This window comes from Stegostoma tigrinum, chromosome 2, assembly GCF_030684315.1.
Source record: "Stegostoma tigrinum isolate sSteTig4 chromosome 2, sSteTig4.hap1, whole genome shotgun sequence".
NCBI classification, from domain to species: domain Eukaryota; kingdom Metazoa; phylum Chordata; class Chondrichthyes; order Orectolobiformes; family Stegostomatidae; genus Stegostoma; species Stegostoma tigrinum.
Window position 1 is genome coordinate 18979779 of NC_081355.1, and position 20349 is coordinate 19000127.

The 20349-nt window shown below is 42.3% G+C and overlaps 1 protein-coding gene across 5 annotated transcripts in view; it reads right to left on the reverse strand.

The window, feature by feature from the left end:
* Positions 1-20349, reverse strand: part of zgc:158766 (uncharacterized protein LOC100009641 homolog) — a 288496-nt gene that overhangs the window by 56519 nt on the left and 211628 nt on the right. For all 5 annotated transcript variants that reach the window (XM_048559826.1, XM_048559809.2, XM_048559817.2 and 2 more), the window contains exons 5-7: positions 19952-20075; positions 12223-12316; positions 2641-2727 (exon numbers count right to left, since the gene is read on the reverse strand). In XM_048559826.1, coding sequence (XP_048415783.1) covers positions 2641-2727; positions 12223-12316; positions 19952-20075 — 305 coding nt within the window. The remainder of the gene's footprint in view (positions 1-2640; positions 2728-12222; positions 12317-19951; positions 20076-20349) is intronic.

Sequence of the window (20349 nt, forward strand, 5' to 3'; positions counted from 1 at the left end):
AGACCCTTTGGGAAAAGGAGAGGGTGGATCCCGTCGTGTGGTTCCCCACGCAGACTGCCAAAGTCGTTTGGCAGAATGCCTCATCGCCAGAACTTTCAAACAAGCACAAGGACATTGCTTGGCTGGTGGTGAGAGGGGCTCTGCCATGGAGATCCTTTATGCATGCCCAGAATCTCTGCACCACTGCACGCTGCCCTCGAGGTGGCTGCGGGGGGGACGCGACTGTCGATCACCTCCTTCTGGAGTGTGCCTATGCACAGGAGGTCTGGAGGAGGATGCAGTGGTATTTGTCGAGGTTCGTCCCGAGCAGCTCCGTGGCACGGGACTCCGTGCTCTACGGGCTGTTTCCCGGGACGCACACCGAGACCAACATCAACTGTGCCTGGAGGACCATCAATGCGGTGAAAGACGCTCTTTGGTCTGCCCGAAACTTGCTGGTTTGCCAGCTGAAAGAACTGACCCCAACCGAATGTTGCAGGCTGGCGCACTCCAAGGTCCAGGACTACGTGCTGAGGGACGCGCTAAAGCTTGGGGCAGCCGCCGCCAAGGTGCAGTGGGGAAAGACCACGGTATGAAACCCCTCATCCAGAATAGGAAGAAAGGGCCCCACCTGGTAACTGGGCCCAGCTGGCACCTTCCCCAACTGGTCAGGGGGCCAACTGGGACTGTGCGGGGTGACGACTGCTGGGGTATTTTCTTTGCTTCGTTTTTTTTCCTTCTTTGTTTGTTTTTTTTTCCTTAAGTTGGTGTACGTACCCCCCCTGGGTAACCCGGAGCGGCTTGCATGACTGGGTAGGTGTATAAATGTTTTATTTTTTGTACATTCTATGAATGAAGTATATTTTTTCAAATAAAAAAAAGTGACAAAGCGTCTGAAAACTAACCTTCCAGCTCAGCGAGCAAACTCACATCCAGTTATTGAAACAGCTATTATACCATTCACAGCCACAGGAGGTGAAGATTTTTTTTCAGAATCAGAATAAATGATAGAATCCCCATAATGTGGAAACAGGCCATTCAGCTCAACAAGTCCACACTGACCCTGCGAACAGCATCCCAGCCAAACCATTGCCCCCTACTCTATTCCTGCAACGCTGCATTTCCCATAACTAATCTACCTACATGCACATCCCTGGCAATTTTACATGGCCAGTCCACCTGCATGTACACTTGTGCCAGGATTCTTGCGGGACAGAAGTGTCACAGAATCACAACAAAAAAATGCCTGCCCTGAGGACCTGGCTTCAGCTTATAGAACATAGAACATTGAACATTACAGCTGTATGTTCCACATTTACTAAACTTGGACAGAAAATCCTGCATGCCGCCAAACTCTATGCCGGAATCTACTGGAAGACGATACTCATCATTCACTGCATCTTCCAGGAGGAATTCTGTTGTATTCGGGAAATTTCTATAATTTTGGTCATTAGTCTGGGAGACTTTGTTTGTTCAGCCTCATCCCATGTTGTTGACGGATGTGGTCATACCAAAGTTCACACCAAGCTATTGGACATCTGAATTCTATTGGCAGACCACATTTATGGCAGACAAATGAAATAAAAGAATTCTTGGAAAAGGTGCTAAATCACACTTGTAAGTTTATCATAAAACACCTGCATTTAAAGTAGTTATATTTTTCAGCCTGACCCAAATCTAAACGCTGAATTTAACTGTTAACATGAAAGTAGGATTTAATATGATTTCTACACAAATATTTGTTTGGAAATGCATTTTCCTTTCCAGGTATTACATCCAACCGAAACCATTTTTTTGTTTCCATTCCAAATCACAATCAATGATATTGAATGGTTCGACCGTTAGAAAAGATAAATCTATAATTAAATGAAACAGTGGAAGAACAGCAAGTTCAAAATAATACCAGGTCCACCAATAAAAGCATTGCTGCACAATAGCTTGCATTTAGATAGCACCTTTAATGTGATAAAACGTTCAGAGTCAGCTCGCAGGAGCATCAAAATTCAACAGTTGAAGGCATGGCTTGTAAGAGTGGGGTGGAATGTGGATACCTCCTATGTTCGAATAGAATCCCCAGTGTGTGGACAGGCCTCTTGACCCAACAAGCCCAGACCAAATCGCTCCCCTACCCTATAAGCCTGCATTTCCCATGGCTGATCCACCTAACTGACACATCCATGGACACTATGGGTAATGCAGCATGGCCAACCCATCTAACCTGCATGTCTCTGGGTGGAAACTAGACCTCCTAGAGGAAACCCACACAGCTATGGAGAGAACATGTAAACTCCACATAGACAGTCATCCAAGGCTGGGATTGAAACCAGGTGCCTTGGACTGTGAGACAGCAAAATCCCATGTTGTGGGGATCAATGAAATTACATCGCTAAGGAGACAGCAGGACTGTGGAGAGGCTAAACAAAAGGATGAGAATTTTGAAATCAAGGCCTTGTTGAAGTTGAGAGCAACGTCGGTCAGGGATCACAGGGAGGGTGCTGAACAGGACTTGGTGCGAGTTAGAGTGCAAGCATCAGAGTTTTGTACGAGTTGGTCAGGCAGGTTTGTTGCTTCCTCAGAACCTCACAGAAATATTCCAACCAGCTTAACTGTAGCATCATAACTGCAACTTCTTGCTCTCATCTTACTGAAAATCTGGTTTACCTGGACACATGGGTCCCTTTCAGGTCTGAATGTAGAGTCTTTTTCCACCAAAATCAGGACAGAGTTAATGGCATTTGGAATGGCAACCTGTAAACAGTTAGAAATAAATTCAGCTGTACAGTTGAACATGAATAATCATCTAAGTACAAGAGACAGTTGAATCGCATCACTGAGTTATCTAACCTAAACATCACGGATCTAATTGTCCTGATTATTGTACCTGGTGGTCAATACTGACATTTCAGTGGTTTTCAGCAGCAGAAGAAGAGAAAGGTGCCATATTCCGACTGGACAATAGAGCTGCTCTCTCATTAGAGAGAAGCGACTGGTGATGGTTGAACCCTAGGGCCACCGTGCTCAGGCAAGGGATGGGGTTGAGATGGTAAATCTTCACAGCACCCCTGTCTGAGTCAAAATGTTGTGGGTTCAATTCCTATTCCAGGACATGAGCACCAAAAACAAAATCATGGCAGCGCAGTGGTGCTGCACTCTCACATGAGAAGCTGAACTATGGCCCCACCTGCCCTCTCCACTGTATGTAAAAGAACATGTAGAATCACAAGGAGCAGAAGCAGGCCACTTAGCCCACAAAATCTGCTCTGACATTCAATGAAATCACGGCTGTTTTGATAATCCTCAACTCCACTTCCCTGCCTGCTATCCACAACCCTTCATTCTCTTACTGATTAAAAATCTGGCTCAGCCTCGAAAATTCCTTATGATCTGTCCTCAACAGTTCCACAGATTCACCGCTTTCTTTGAGAAGAAATTCATCCTCATCTTAAATGGATGGACCCAGACTCAGAGGTTTTTTTTATGAAGGAGGAGTAATCTCCTGTGCTAGACAAAACATCGCGATAACAGATTATCAAATTGCTGTTTGGCTGCAGCATTTCTACATAACATCAACAACTAAACTTCAAAACTATTTAATGGTGTTTAAATATTCTTTGGTACTGTACGGCACAATATCGATGCATGTCTATTTATTTCAATGTAAGTGTTGCACAATCAGAGGTGTTACCTCTTGAATGAATTGCTAAACTGAGTCCACACGTGCCCTCTCAAATCCATGGAATGAAGAGGGACAGCACTCCTTTCTGGTGTTCAATTAAAACAGATAAACTGGTCATGGTCACTTTGCTGTGTGTCTGTGGGAGATGTCCTGCACAAATTTGCTGTGACGTTTTCAACATTATAACAGTAACAATATGAGATGTAAGAAAAAGTACTTCATTAGTTTTAAGCTGCTTTTGGATGGCCTAAGGCTGTGGATGGTTTTATATAAATAGAAAGTTCATTCTTTTACAGAGCATGCTAAAATGGCAGCTGTTGGAAAGAGGGGAAATGGTGGAGGATTCCCATGACATGCTAAAATGATGGATAGTTAATGAAGGAATGAATGAATTATTTATTGTCACGTGTATTTTACACTGAGAAAAACAATAAAATACAATAGAAAGCTTTCATTTGTTGCTATAATCCAACACCATTTTGCTAGTTTTCAGAGAAAATTAAAAGATATAGCTTAAAGACAAGTCCATCTACAAAGGAGTCTGAAACTACTCAGAACCACCACCATCTCGCAAGACCCAAACCAATGTCGAAATGTCCAATCCTCAGGTGCCATCTTTCACCGTTGGATTACCGTACAACACTGCATCAGGGCTCACTCTCATCCATTCTGGGCAAGCTCTCTCCTCTGTAGATAGTTGTAGCAAGAAAAAGTGTTTGGCCTAACATAGTTCATTCACTAAAAGAATATGAAACGCAATACTGTGTCCTTATTTCTGCAGTGAACATTAATTAATCTTTCCAGGCCTCTTACAATATTCAGTGCAAATGGGGCTGTCAGTGAGATTGAGTGGGGTATAAGAGGGAAGGTAAGAGTTCACAACCTTTTTGCCCTATATCATTACCATGAGGACATTCCAAGAAGTTTGACAATGGGGGAGTGCACCAGAAGGCAGACTATCAGTTGGTCTCTCGTTTACACCAGTAAAAAGCCTGGCTGGGCCAGGTGTTCTCCAGGGAGAGAGCAAGGGCAACTCAAGATGATCAGTGCCATTCACAATCACAGAGCTACTGCCCTGATCTGAAGTGCGGGGGAGTGGAAACCAGCCCTCCCTGTACCCACAATTTCCCCAAAATTTGTTTTTATCTTGATCCCTCTATCTCTAATCCAGCAGCATCATGGAGCTCTTCCAATTATTTTCAAAGCCTTTTTGGTCCGTCAATTCATTTAAACGATTGATGTAGCATGTTGTTGAAGCAAGACTTTTTGATCACATTGAACAAACCTGGGAGTTGTGCAATTTATAAATATACTGCAATGTGGTTAAACAGCCTACTTTTTCAAGGAGGAAACTTTGATAATATATTAATGTTATAGCTTGAATAAAAAATTCCAGTTATTAGTCACCAAAAAAAAATGAGCTCACTAAAGAATACAGTGGAGAGCAGGTGTTCTGCTCTGATATGCAAACCTAGCTTTAAAACAAAAACACTGCATACTACTGAAATGGTTTGGATTTTTCAGTGTGTGGTGAAGCTACTGTTCTCTGAGAAAATTGTTCTCAAAGATCTTGTTATCTGTGTGGCTATGTTTCCTTCTTGGCCAATGATAACTTAAAGCTCATGCTATATGAATGGAATGTGACAATGCCGTCAGCAGGCAAATAATGATGCCAATCACTTTGATGTGCTTCCACAGACAGCAAGCCCGAAAGTTAAAACCACTGATCACCTTCATTCCTAATTAATAATTCCAGATTAGAAAATAAATAACTATGTTTGGTTTATACACAAATTGAAATGAATTAAGAATATATGGATTTCCTCATCGTAGGGAAACCCACTTCCCAAAAATACAAACATATGTTTTTACTGCCAGGCTATGTGTTAAGCATTAATTTTAATATAAATGTTGTCATCAAAACATGGAGTTGGATTTTACGCAGCCCACTCTCCCTCTGTCATGGCATTGAATGTGGCATGGCAGAGATTAGGGGGGAATATTTGCCAAAATGCTTGTCACCTTCCAGCCACCTTCCCACCTCCTCACTCTAACAAAGCTGCAATTCTATGGGGCATATTATGGCCCTGGAGTGGCCAAACTAATGGCAGATCAATTACCTTACCCACAACCTCACAAGGGGAGATCCAGGCCAAGTGAGAAGCATAGCTTTAATGGCGCAGGCTCGTATCGCCAAGGGGTCGGGGAGGCATTGTTTTCAAATTCCCTGTACCTAATGGAGGCATGCTTTGCAATGTGTTTCTGTATCCTTCCACACAATACTAACATGTCCACCCTCTCTGCATCTTGCTCACACACATCTCCATTAGAGCCTGCCAGCCTGTCCCTGAGGGACAGAGACCCTTTCCCTAGCCAATTAACGGCCCCCACCCACAACTCTTCCTCCGACATATCAATGATATCATTGGTGCTGCTTCCCTCTCTCATTCAAAATTGGAAAAGTTCATCACTTTCGCCTCCAATTTCCACCCTGCCCTCACTTTCACCTGGTCTATCTCTTACTCCTCCTTTCCCTTCCTCGACATCTCTGTTTCCATTTCAGGGGATACACTGGCCTGCAAACACAATGACACCCACAGCGACCTGGACTATATATCCTCAAACCCTGCTTCCTGTAAAGAGTCCATTCCACTCTCTCAGCTCGTCCGTCTCCGTCACATATGTTCAGATGAGGCCAACTTCGACAAGGGAGCCTCAGAAATATCCACCTTCATCCTCAACCGAGGATTTCCCAGCTCCGTGGTTGAAAGGGCCCTCAACCAGGTTCAACCCATCTCCTGCACTTCTGCCCTCACCCCTTCTCTTCCCTCCTGTAACAATGATAGGGTTCCCCTTGTCCTTACCTACCATCCCACCAGCATCCACATCCAGAAGATCATCAGCCACCATTTCCACCACCTCCAGCGATTTGCAACCACCAGACACATATTCCCCTTCCCTCCCTTCTCTGCCTTCCACAGGGAGTGTTCCCTCTGGGACACCTGGTCCACACTTCCTTCACCCCCTTCCTTCGCCACTGCACCCTCCCCTGCAACTGGCCAAGATGTAACACCTGCCCATTTACCTCTTCCATCCCCAGTATCCAAGGGCCCAAACATACCTTCCAGGTGGAGCAACACTTCATCTGCATTTCCCAGAATCTAGTCTACTGCATCTGCTACTCAAAATATGGTCTCCTCTACATTGGGTAAGCAAAGCGTATACTGGGTGAATGCTTTGTAGACCATCTACGTTCTGCCCACAAAAAAAAACCCTGAATTTCCAGTTGTTTGCCGCTTTAACATATCACCCTGCTCCCTGGCCAACATCTGTGTCTCAGGCTTGCTGCAGTGTTTCAGTGAAGCCTGAAAGAACAGCACCTCATTTTCTGCTTGGGGACCCTGCAGCCCTCAAGACTCAATATTGAGTTCAATAATTTTTGGGCCTGAAGTGTCCCATGTCCGAGCTTCCCACCCCACGCACCAGGCCTTGTTATCACATAGTCTTCCATTTCACACTAACAATTGTCACTAACAGTTCCCATCAACAGCTATTCACCTTCCCAGCCAGATCGTTATCCACTCCTTTGTTTGTCTAACTACCCTTCTCCCTCTTTGGGCTCTTTCCCCACCTATCATTTACTCCTTATCCTCTCCCCCTTCCTATCTTCTGCATATAAACCAACATTTTCCTCACTATCATCAGCTCTGAGGAAGGGTCATTGAAGCCGAAACGTTAACTCAGATTTTGCTTCACAGATGCTGCCAGACCTTTTCCAGTAACTTCAGATCTTGTCCGGAATTAGTGGCCAACTGGTGATCAAATGACATGGGAGAGTTGCTTGTCCCAAAAGGTGGGGGTGGGGGAGGGGGAGGTGGTCTCCTCATCAAATTTCTATCTAGGTGGGGGAGACCCGTTGGCTCCAGAAAATGCAATGTATAATTTCATTTTATTCTATGAGATGCAATCTTGTCTTTACAAGTGCTTTATAGTGAGATTAGCAGTCTATAGGGGGAAATTTTCTTCAAGTCATGATTCAATGGAGAAATTTGGTCTACAGGAATTTCAACAGTGCACCTTTCAGAGGAAAGGGTGACCACTGCTGGAACCATCTGGATTTCCCCATCTTTCTGTGTCAATGTGAGCCCCTGAAGGTATTGAGAGTTTCAAGGGAATAATAACATGAAGCATTGAGTTCTCCACTACATCACGGCAAATATTAGTTTATTGCATCTTTACCTAATAAATAGGGACAATCTGAAATCTAACCCACTGTGATTTCAATGCCAAAGTGCTCCTTTTCTCACAATTGCATTTCCACAGATGTTGTGCAAACATCTTACGGGTAATGTCTTTGCCTCTAAGTGGAAGCCCTGGGTTCAAGGCCCATTTTGGGACTTGATGGTACATTTGGATTGCAGCCAAATTTATTCCAGAACCCTCTCCCCAACCCCCTCTCTGATGAAGGGTCTAGGCCCAAAATGTCAGCTTTTGTGCTCCTGAGATGCTGCCTGGCCTGCTCTTTTCATCCAGCTTCACACTTAGTTATCTTAGGTTGAGTAGGGGGGTGTATTTTTAAGGTAAGAGGAGATTTTGAAAAGGTATGAGGAGCAAACATTTTTTGCACAGAGGGTGGTTCGTATGCGGAATTAACTTCCTGAGGAAGTGGTGGATGTAGGCACAATTACAATGTTTAAAAGACACTTGGGTAAGTACATGATCAGGAAAGGTTTGGAGGAATATGAGCCAGGAGCAGGCAGGTGGGACTAATGCAGTTTTGGCGTGGATTGGGCTGAAGGGTCTGTTTCTGAGCTCTATGACTCCTTGAGTATCAATACGCACATCTTCCAAAATATGACAGCCGCCAGTCAGAAAGGACGGGAGAAATTTCCACTTAGACGTATGATGGAAATCTGGAGCCTTCACTGTCACTGTTCACAGCTCCTGACCGCAGCAGTCCCATGGAATGACACGATACCACAGCAATGTGAATCTCTGTGTGAAGGGAGGTGTTTACTGGTTGCTGGATTTCTAGCGTGTATTCAATATGTTTTGAATTTTTAGTACGATCAATAGTTAGAATCAATATTCTATATTCAATTGAAGTATTCAAGAGGGCATTGGATAATTATTTGGATAGAAATGGCATGCAGGGCATGGGGGTGAAATGACATGAGACTGGCACTAGGGAATAGAACCAGTGAGGAACAATGAGCACAATGGTCCCTTTCCATGCCGTAAAGAGTCTATGAATCTACATATTACGCAGGGGGTACAGTGGATGGGGATACTTATGGTTTAAAAAATGGACAAACACATAAGTTTCATTCCAATACCCAGCCTACGTAGATAATCCTCATAATGATGGGTCTTACTCAGCTATTCAGCCACAGAAGAGTCACACAGTCGAGTTCAATCCCATTATTACCTGACGCTAGCACAAAGCAGGATGGGTTGCTGGGGTAGGTAGATACTCCCTGGATGGTGAGGCCAGTAAAACGCAAAATCAAGCAGTGTCCACAACAGCAGTTGCCCCCAAACAGTCCGGTTGTGATCATCAAGTTGTGATCAGCTTGGGTGAATTGAAACCAGTGGCATCACCCTTCCTGCTGCCCACTCATCACCATCTCCTAGTATCTTGTCCCTATCTGTCATAAGGAAGCTGGAGCAGACCAGCAGCTGGACCTCCTGACTGGGGCTGGTAACAGAAATGGGAGCCAATTCCCCCTTATGCATCACAATAACATGTCTGTGGGCACTTCAAGCTCCTCAAAGACAGCAGATGCACTCCCAGCAGTAGAAGACTAATGGGAGGTTCTCTATCACACAGTGTTAGGCCACGCCATTGGTCACAATTATGGAACTGTTGATATGAAAATGGAGATGTTGAGGAACAAGCTGAAGTAAGAACAAAAACAAAATCAGAAACAATAACAGAAGTTGCTGGAAAAAAGCTCAGCAGGTCTAGCAGCATTAAGAAAAATCAGAGTTTAAGTTTTGGGTCCAGAATTCCCAAAATTCTGGAGACAAAACGTAAACTGATTTTTCTTAATGCTGCTAGACCTGCTGAGCATTTTTCCAGAAACTTCTGTTATTGTTTCTGATTTACAGCATCCACAGTTCTTTTGTTGTGTTTTTTTTTTAAGCTGAGGCAAGTCTATTTTTACTTTTCAAAACATCCACAGTTGCCTGGCTACAATCCTGGAATGGCAACCTCTCCAGTTCATGGCAAGTGGCTCTAGCGGTGACCTGGCAGTCATTATGAACCCATCGTGAGGGAATCCATTAGACCTTCTCTCCACCTCGAACCCGGCACCTCGGTTTGAATGTGACTCCAGTCAGTGAGGGGATGAGGCCCTCATAGGCCCAGTAATTAAACTTAATTGGCCTCAAACAGTGGGCAGCCTAATCCACCCCCAGCCACCCTCATTCAAAATGGCAAAGGATCAGGATTTTGGGTGCAAGCCAGCCTGGAAGATGGTAGCGCTAAATTGTGATCCCCGTCCATGTTCGATCCGGATCATCAAATTCATTTAAAAATCCTAGCCCCAGGAAACAAAGCTGGGCCCTTTCAAGCCTGACACATGTTTACTCACTCTGCCATCAGAGGGAGCCCCAGATCCCCAGTTTCCAAAGTACACCAAACAAATTAATCTGGAGGGAAATTAAGTTGAAAAGAAAAATGAGATAAAGAGCAAATATGGGTCAGATGCAGAAGAACACAACACAAGATAAACAAGAGAGAGTCTGGGCATAAAAATGAAATAGCAATAAACGAACCAAGAGAGACAGAGAGATATGATACCAGACATAAGTAGCCAAATTAGAGAAATTAATTTTGGAAATGACCTTGGACTTGCTCCTCTAGATAACAAGGTGTAGAGCTGGATTAACACAGCAGGCCAAGCAGCATCAGAGGAGCAGGAAAGCTGATGTTTTGGGTCTAGGCAGTTCCTCTCAACCCGAATAGTCAGCTTTCCTGCTCCTCTGATGCTGCCTGGCCTGCTGTGTTCCTCCAGCTCTACACCTTGTTCTCTCAGATTCTCCAGCATCAGCAGTTGCTACTATCTCTTGGACTCTCTCCTTTTCACTTTACACAAGCAGATTCAAACATTGAGCATTAAAAGCAATTGCTGACAGCCTTGATGAGTTGTTCTACTGTAAAGTTACTGGGTATTGTATAGATGCACATTTGAAAATCAGCCATGTGGAAAATCCAAATTCCTGATGAGATGAACAGTACTTTCGTGTACTTTGGCCGAGATATACAAGAAACTGTTTTCGGTTTGTGTGTTCTTGTTACGTATGTGTTGGAGTCATACATTTCTGTTATCACTACACGTAATGACTCTTTGGATCACTAGTCCAGGCCTATGATTTGGTAGCCCAGTGACATTATCTATTGCATTCCAGAATGTGGAAAGGCAGTCACAATGGATTTAATGCAAGCTAGAGTGAGACACTTGCCCATCCTTGATGGGCCAACAAGCCATTGGCAGTGGTTAATGGGGGAGAGTACTGCTACTAGTAAACCAAAGCTCTTGGTTAATGCAAGCACAAATCTGACCACAGCAACTCACGGAAATTCAATCATAAATCTAGAATTAAAGATAGTGATAGTTATTAATTAAGACTAAGTGCTGTGAGAGCCCATCTGACTCATTAATACATTTTACAGAACGAAGCCTTCCATCTCTATGAGGTTTGGTCTGCAGGTGAATCCAGATCCACAGCAATCTGCTTGACTCTTAACTAACCCCTGAAATAGCTGAGCTAGCCACTCAGAGTAAGCGAGGTTGGAATGTGCAGAAAAGCTGGTTTTAACAGCAACATCCACATCTCATGAAAGAATAAAAGAAAAAAAATTACAGTCCACAGGACTAGATAGCAATGAGTTGCTTCACATCATCCAAAAGAGTAAAACCAGGACAGCCTTCACTTGAACCATGGTAAAAACTAATGTGCAGAAACATGTAATGAGTAAGTGATCTATCAACAGCCTCTGCAGCAGGTGATGGAAGCAGATTGTATTGATTCATTCAAATCAAAATTATCTGGATTTCCGACGGAAATTAATATTTTTGATACAGTAATGAATGATTTGAGAGCTGATTCTGTGTTATGCTTTGTGTTTGGGGGTAATGGCTTACTTTGAACCAATGGTGCCCCAAAGCCTCCCACCACTGGAATTTGTCTCCCCTCCTGTCTTGGTTTGTTTTTAATTAATTGATAAAGGTTTATCACCATGATTAGTCAACAATTCTGTTATTATTGAATTACTGATTACCATCAGGATGGTCAAAATCAAACCAGGTAAACTTTGGTCTTTTCTGAACTAACTTTTCTTAAGTTTCACGTAATTAATTACATCAAAGAGGAAGTGAGAAATTGAAAAAGCTTGTAACTTACAGGGGAATTAGATATCGTGCGAATGCAACAATTTAAAAGTACAAACAAAATAAAAACTCAGATGAAAAATCAGAACATTGGGTGTTCAGTTACAACTTTATATTTTTGGTAAGCAATGACTGGTAATTTACACAATCAGGTTTACACTGATGTCTCACCTGCAGTGCAGTAAATGCTCTGAAGAGGGTAAGGGTGGGAGAACATCTGCGAGCATCCACTAATATGGTCAGTCCAAGCTCACGCACTTCCTTCCTGCAATAAACAGACTACACAATTAAAATAAAGGAAGTTAAATACTGTTTAAATGCAGTCAATTTTAGATTCGAGTATGTGATTGCATTTAATTTATCATAAACCTTCTTTCTGTGTATTCATATTCAACTATTATAGCCATTTGAAATGGCTGCCATTTTGAGTCCCACAGATGGTGATCTGGAACTGTAAACTTTGAGCATTGAACATCCGCCTTTAACACTGAGACATAATTAATAATGAACCTCTTCAAGCAATAGGCTTGTCTCAGATTAAGAAATATGGACAAAGAACAGTACAGCACAGAAACAGGCCCTTTAGCCCACCAAGACTGTGCCAACAGATGATGCCTTTTTAAACTAAAAACTTCTGCTTCTACACAGTCCGTATCCCTCTATTCTCTACCTATTCATGTATGTGCCAATATCCTTCTTAAACGTTGCTACTGTATCAACTTGCACCACTTCCTCTGGCAGTGCATTCGAGGCACTTACCGCTCTTTGTTTAATACATCTGCCTCTCATATCTACTTTAAACTTACGTTGCCTAATAGTTGACACTTCAATCCTGGGAAAAAAACTTCCGATTATCCGTTCTGTCCATGTCTCTTATAATTTTACAAACTTCTATGAGGTCACCTCTCAGCCTCTGATATTCAAGTGAAAACAAACCAAACTTGACTAATCTCTCCTCATAGCTGATACTCTCCAAATTAGGTACTATCCTGGTCCCTGTTTCTGTACGGTCTCCGAAGCCTCCACAATCCTCTGGGTGTATGGTCACTAGAACCATACCCAATGGTCAAAATGTGGCCTAACTAAATTTCTACACAGCTACAACATAACTTACCAATATTTATTCTCTCTGCCCCGACAAATGATAGGCTTTATCCATTGTGTTGCAACTTTGAGGAGACTGTGGACATGTACGCCAAGATCTTTCTGCATATTGTTGCTACTATTCTTGAAAAAGCTTCTACCTAAAGTAGGTTTTCACATTGTGCGCTAATTAATGTGGATTAGTTGTACATATTTTCCAAATGAGTCTGTTAAGAGATGTTACGACACAGTCCTGAAGCAGGTGGGACTTGAACCTTGTCCTCCTGCTCTGGTGGTAGGGATTCTACAGTGCGCCACAAAACCCTTACAGCGCAGTAATTGTAATTATGAACCACAGACAGAAAACGGGTGTTAAGTATTTTAAAAGCATATTTGACACCTCTGTGAATCCAAATTCCACTAGCTTCAAATGGTGTGAGGTGTAAAGAGTTGATTTCCACCAAGTGGTAAAAGTTGGAATTATCCTCTGCATTTCTAGGCAGATTGCTAACTATTGCCTTTGATCCTGTAGTAAAAGACTTACAACAGTCTCCTATCAATCTGTCTGAAAGTGGGCAGCCACTTTGATATTTGCTGGGAAAGATGCATGCAAGACAAAGACATGATGGTCAATTCATCTGCATAAAATTACACTCGAGGCCAAGACACAAGCGTCTCCTGGGTAAGTGGAAGCGCCATTGAACCATGGAAACAGAATAGTATAAGCGACTGGATGTATTGAGAAGAGGGGAATGTTGTAAACATTTTTTTATTTTAGTCACAGTCAGTCAAAGGACACAGAATCATCTACAGCAGGAGGTCAAATGTGCCCATGTCCCAAGAGCTATCAGTTAGTCAATTGCTGTGTAAAACATACATTGTCAATTTTCCTTTGGAAGTTACTGCTGTATCTGCTTCGAAATACTGCAGTGTGGCAGAGCCTGGGGTGAAATGTGCTTCTGCACTGAAGCTGCTGTTGTACAAAATATGTTGAATAAAAAAATAATTCGATTCACATTGGTTATTGTGAAAGGTAGCAGGTGCCGGGAGAGTATTTTGTCCCTCCTATAATTGTGCCAACATCTCCATCAAACTGCAATAGCGTAGCAGGTCTGAGGGTGGAAGAGAGCAATGGGAAAAGACACAACTTCCGATAAAACGCCAGCACTTTGTACAAATGAGTGAGGCCAATGGCAGGTTTCAGAGCAGGGGCAGTTGAGTAATAAAACTAATGCCTTCAACAAAGCATTCAAAAACGGAAAACCTTGTTGTTTATTCAGCGCTTCTACCAAAGGGAAGAACTGTGATGACAACATGTGGAAAACAAATGAAGGTCATTGCAGCACTTCCTGCATACTTGCGACCAAGCTCCATTGCACTTTGAAATGCAGGGTATTTTTCAAAATGCTCCAGGCTTACGATCTGCAGTTCCTAAATAGGCCATATAACAGATTGATGGCATCATGTTATCAGCTTACAATATATTAATACCCACCAGTCCAGCAACATTACCCATTAATCTTTCAAAAGCTGAAAAATCAAATTTCATTCTCATTACATTTTGGGTCATATTTTCATAGTTAGATTTGTTTATTATGAGATTTTAGAATATGATGGTGTCAAATTTTATTTTTCTTACATACGATTAATGGATTTATTTTTCTATTTGTTCTCAGGACATAGGTGATGATGCCAAGACCACAATTCTTGGCCATCCTCCCTTGGTCCCGGCGCATTACAACACTGATGTTAGTTGAGAAAAAGGGAGTGAGGACGGACAAATGCAATTAAAAAGCCATCTCTGAATGCATCAGTCATCTGCACGTCAGTAGTTAGGTGTCCAAGAGGAAATACAGCAGGCAGAATGATACCCCTGCCATTCAAGCTGGTTACAGGAAAGGGTTACAGGAGTATTTCTCCTTCACCTGGAAATGGATCTAAATTTAGTTCTTGCATCTCTTCTTGCACCAACTCCATTGTCTTCACTGGGCAGGAAGTCACCATGGTGTCCCCACTCAGCTCAAAAGTTAGAAATATGGTCTGGTCCCTATGACCACACCAAACTCTGACCTGAACATTTAATGAAGGATCCCATTGGCTTGAGGCTGCCATCCTTGCTAGCTGTTCTGAGTAGAAGGTTAAGATAGAAACATAGAAAATAACAAGAGTTGGCCATTCAGCCCTTTGAACCTGCTCTAACATTCAACATGATATGGCCAATTGTTTAATTCCCGTTCCCATTTTCTCCCTTTGATGCCTTTAGCTCTTAGGACTATATCTGCTTCTTGAAAATAGCAGGATGTAGCAGAAATAGTGCAGTGTGTCAGTAATTCCCTACCAATTTGGTTTTGGATCCTTAGGAACTAACCACTTACAGGTAGTTCTGCTGTAATGTGTATTTCTTTGATGCGAATTGGCTGTAACACAATTGAGGAATAGTGGATGCTGTTTGGAGAACGTGAACTTTCTGCTGTACAGGTTTAAGCAATTTCCCTATAATCATTTTCGGTGGTGATTTTCTACAGCTCAAGGTCACTCAAGAATGCAACTACCACATTGTAGGAGAACTATCTATACTTCATGTTATGAATCAACTTTGGGTTCATTTACTTCAATGCGAATTTTCCCATATGTCTGGCAGACATTTGGGCTCAAGGAATAATAACTATTATAGACAATGTCTTTGAGAAAATGAGGTTGGTCAATTTCATTTAGTAATTATGCTTTCTCTAAAGAACCAACAAGGTATCCTTTCCCACTCTCAGGAAGGACCACTTGTTCAGTCTCTGTAAGATCTCCCCCTTTCTTCAGTGAAATCCTAAAGCATTTCACATTTTTTGAAGTGTAATCACTGTTATAATGCAAAAAGCCAATTTGCACAGCAAGTTATATTGAAAATCAAATCATTGTATTACAGGCCTTATACCTTTTGGAAGTCTTCAAATCCACAGTTCTCTGACCCCAAACACACCATTTTTACCTCCTTCTGAAGATCCAGAAACAAGATTCTTCAGGTCACTCAACTGTTTCAGCCTACTGCTTGCTTCTTCCTATCTCAACTTCATTTGTATTCTCTTCTTGTCCTGTCTCTTCTGAACAATGGCCATGATTTTTCCGATGCCCTACACCTGTTCAATAATTTCCAATTTCTAGGCCAAAACCATTTCCTCTTCAATATGGAGATCTTTCAATTGGACTCAGTTCTTTCAAATAAAAGTTGTCACAAGTCATACCCGCTTGGGTCCATGTTATACCTACCCTTTTGTAGGATATGTGAAATATTCATTCACCTACTCAGGCTCACTCTTCTCAAGACCTTTTCGGGTACATTGCTGATTGCATTCTGCTATCGGCTGATCCAACTGTAAACTGAAACATCTTACTGAGTCCACCTCAAGTGTTTACCTTTCCTCCTCTTTACCTGAGCAAACAGACTTAATGCTTCAGGTCAATGCCATTTCACCACCTCTAACACTTCTCTTTCCTTCTCTGACATCCTGTCCACACTCATCGGGCGTTATGGCCTGCTTCTACATAGCAGGGGTTCTATGATTCTATATCCCTTTGCCCATTCTCTAGCTCAAAAACTCTTACACTTCCATTTCCCTTTAGGTCTGATGAAAGTCATCGACCTAAAGCATTAACATTGGTTTCACTACACAGATGTTGCCTGACATTTTACAACTTTATTTGTCCCTGTTTCAGAACTAAAGCATCAGCAGTGCTTTGCACTAGGAGAATCGTGCCCTGGGATTGTTATCATTCACCTTGAGAAGTCAAATGTGGCCTCAGTTTGACGCTTCATTCAAAAGGAAACAAACCTGACTGCACTCCTTCAGAACAACATTTAAGCACAGATTACGTGCAATCATGCTGACCAAAAAGAAATAAAGAATTGAAAAGAGCTCTTTGTGCTCCATGTACTTTCCCTCATAGTCCGCACAAAAAATATCTGACTAACTACACACATCCTGAAGAGACTGTGCCAAGTTTCATAGGAAAATCTTATTCTATCTTACAGCATGTTTGTAAGAGCTACACAAAAACCTACACAAATATGTTTTTGTTTGAGAGCCTTTGCTAAGAGAACTGAATCAATGATATCCATCTCTGTGTGGTTAATGGATGTACATTTGTTCTTCCTTCTTCTTTGTCGTTCTCAGGTTGAACTTTGTTCTGTGTGAGCACAGAAATACCTCTGCACTTTGATCTCCAATTTGCTGAGATTATATCCCAAGCCAAGAAATCTCCAAATGGATTAAATACTAGCTGCGAAGAATAGCTGCAAAGTAAATCTGCAGTACATTTTATTTTCAGATTTACTATACTTGTGACCACTTAATACATTTTCTAGCATGTGTCTGCATTGCAGATAAGCATTGGCACAGTGGCTCAGCGGTTAGCACTGCTGCACACAGCACCGGGGACCCGGGTTTGACTCCACCCTCGGGTAACTGTCTGTGTGGGGTTTCCACATTCTCATGTCTGGGTGGTTTTCCTTTGGGTTCTCCAGTTTCCTCCCACAGTCCAAAGATGTGCAGGTTAGGTGGATTGGCCATGCCAGATTGTCCATCGTCTCCAGGGGCATGCTGGTTAGGTGGATTAGCCATGGGAAACAGAGTTTCAAGGGCAAGGTAGGGGACGGATCTAGCTGGGATGCTCTTCAGAGGGTCAATATGGACTCAATGGGCCAAATGGCCTGCTTCCACAATGTAAACATTCTATGATAAGGCCAGTATTTATTGCATATCCCTAATTGCCTTTGACAAGGTAGCAATGGACCTTCTCCCTGCAAATGTGTTGTGGTAATGGTGCTTCCCTCATTGATTATCAGATGGCAAGTTTCGAAATGTGAATCTAACAACAATGAATAATTGATCGTAATCGGAATGGTTTGTAGCTTAGAGAGGAATTTTGAGGCAACAGTGTTCCTATGTGCCTTTGATTTCTTGGCACTGGAGATATAGCTGTGCTCTGAGGTACACTTATTAAGACTTCAAGTGGGCTAGCTTATTTCTTCAATTGTGAAAGGAAAAGTTGGGTTTTCTCAATGTAGATTGGCCTCTGTGAAAACACATCAAAAAGTTTCAAATACTTTGGAAACTATTTACTTTGACGCTTCCCAAAAATCAAGATGGCCCAATTAAAGCTTTATTTTCCAGGACACTGGTATTTTCTTTCCCTCTTGGTCTTCACACATTTTGTCTTTGTTTCATTTGTTTTCTCAATCTGCCCAATAAATCCAAGTCACAGATATTTCCTACACAAACACTGTGAAACAAGCCAAATAACATTGTTGGTTGAATGAGCCAGCGCACCTGTATTTCTTCTGCTCTGGTTATCGAACATCCCAGTATTATTTTGGCCACTGTTGCTGGGGATTTAGTCTGTTTCAAGCTTAGAACTTTGTCACTGACGTATTTCGATAACATAACAAATAACCTTTGGCGTACAGAGGTTGCTCACTGATTCAGCTTCATCCATGTAACTCTACATATGTTCTACTCAACCTGTTCAGTGGTGTTAGCACACACCACTGGAGCAAGTGGGACTTGTACCCAGACCTCCTGGCTAAGAGGTAGGGACACTGCCACTGCACCACAACAGTACTCTCCATATAATCCTGTGCAGAGGTGAAACAGGGAGGCTGTTGAAGGAGTCTTTCACCACTATCCTAAAAATTCTACAGCACTCTTCCATACAAAGAGAGTGGCAAATGGAAACAAGAGAATATCAAAAACACCAGCGGCCATCCTTAGCCAAGTTGAAATGACTGCTGAGAACCCTTACTCAGCTAGATCTCTGTCAAGACAGCCTTAACCTGAAATCTGTAACTTTACTAAACCAGCACTAATCAACTGGTTCTGTACATCAATCATTCACAGGCTGCCCGTGAATGGTAATTCTTGCTGGGAGCTTCTGACAATGGAATTGTCCTGTTAATCCTTATAAGTGTAATGACCATCATTCAACAAGCATAATATTCTGGGGGAGGCTGATGGGTGTTGAGAGATTATTTCAGCTTGTGCCACTGACTTTGTCAGACAGTACATGCTATTGAATCATAAGATCAGATGCTCCAGAGTCAATTTCCATTCAGCGCTCCATTGTGCAAATGCATCCTACAAGGTGGTAAGTGCAACGCAATTTGTCACTAGGTCTATGGAGGGTGCAAACTGCCCACATTCATATGATAGATCATTGCCTCATGGTGCTTCTTTGGAAAATGCTTAAGAGTGGATAATTGGTAATGGTGGAAATAAGTGATGACCTTCGTGGTTGTATAGCCTACTAACTTTGCTTTGGTCTACAATATTAGAAACAATTACTTAAGAATGGCAATGTCAAACCATAACTTAACACCATGAAATACTAGGCAGGAAAGGAATATCAGAAACATGTAAATTAAGGATTCTCAAAACTGGGCTGCACCATTGATTAACAGTAACAAGGGATACATTGATACAAACTCAATCGGCCCAGCAACAATTCACTTCTAGAAGCACATCTAATTGGGAAAATTACAACCTCATATGATGATGTACTAGTACGGCATATCGAAGGGAGCTTTTCTCTGAAATAACCACACAAAACATGAGCTGGAATATTGAAGCTGACGCAGACTGCCTGAAAAGCAAATGCCATTCCTCATCAGCTGAGTGAAAATTATCACCAAAACGTCGAATAAAACATCAGTAGTCTAGATAGAGATGATATGGACTTTTAATAAAGGTTTTATAATTGACCAGAAACAGGGCAAAGCCTGACCAAAATACCAAATCAAATGGACACTGCAAGGAATCTATAGTTTCCATACCTTGGAATAGTGTAGTAATACATGAGTATACGGGTCAGCTCTGTGCTGGGCCAGTTTTGGCTCATCCATATTACGTTGTGCGCGCAGATCTGGATCACAGCTCGATTAGTTTTGTCTCTGTTCCCTGGAGAGTAAATTACAAATAAACGAATTGTGAAATAATTCTTCTCCACATATCTTAGGCAAAATATATTCATTTCCAACCAAAATATTCAAATTTCATTGAATCACAGAATCCATACAGTGCAGCCATTTCTGCCCAGTACCCTATACCACCACATATCCATATCCATGGAGCTTTTAACCATCGCTAATCCACCTACAGACTGGAAGTGTTCTAAAGTGCTCCATAGAGAGATCAGAGTAAAACTTTGGTGAAGAAAAGGAAATTAATGTTG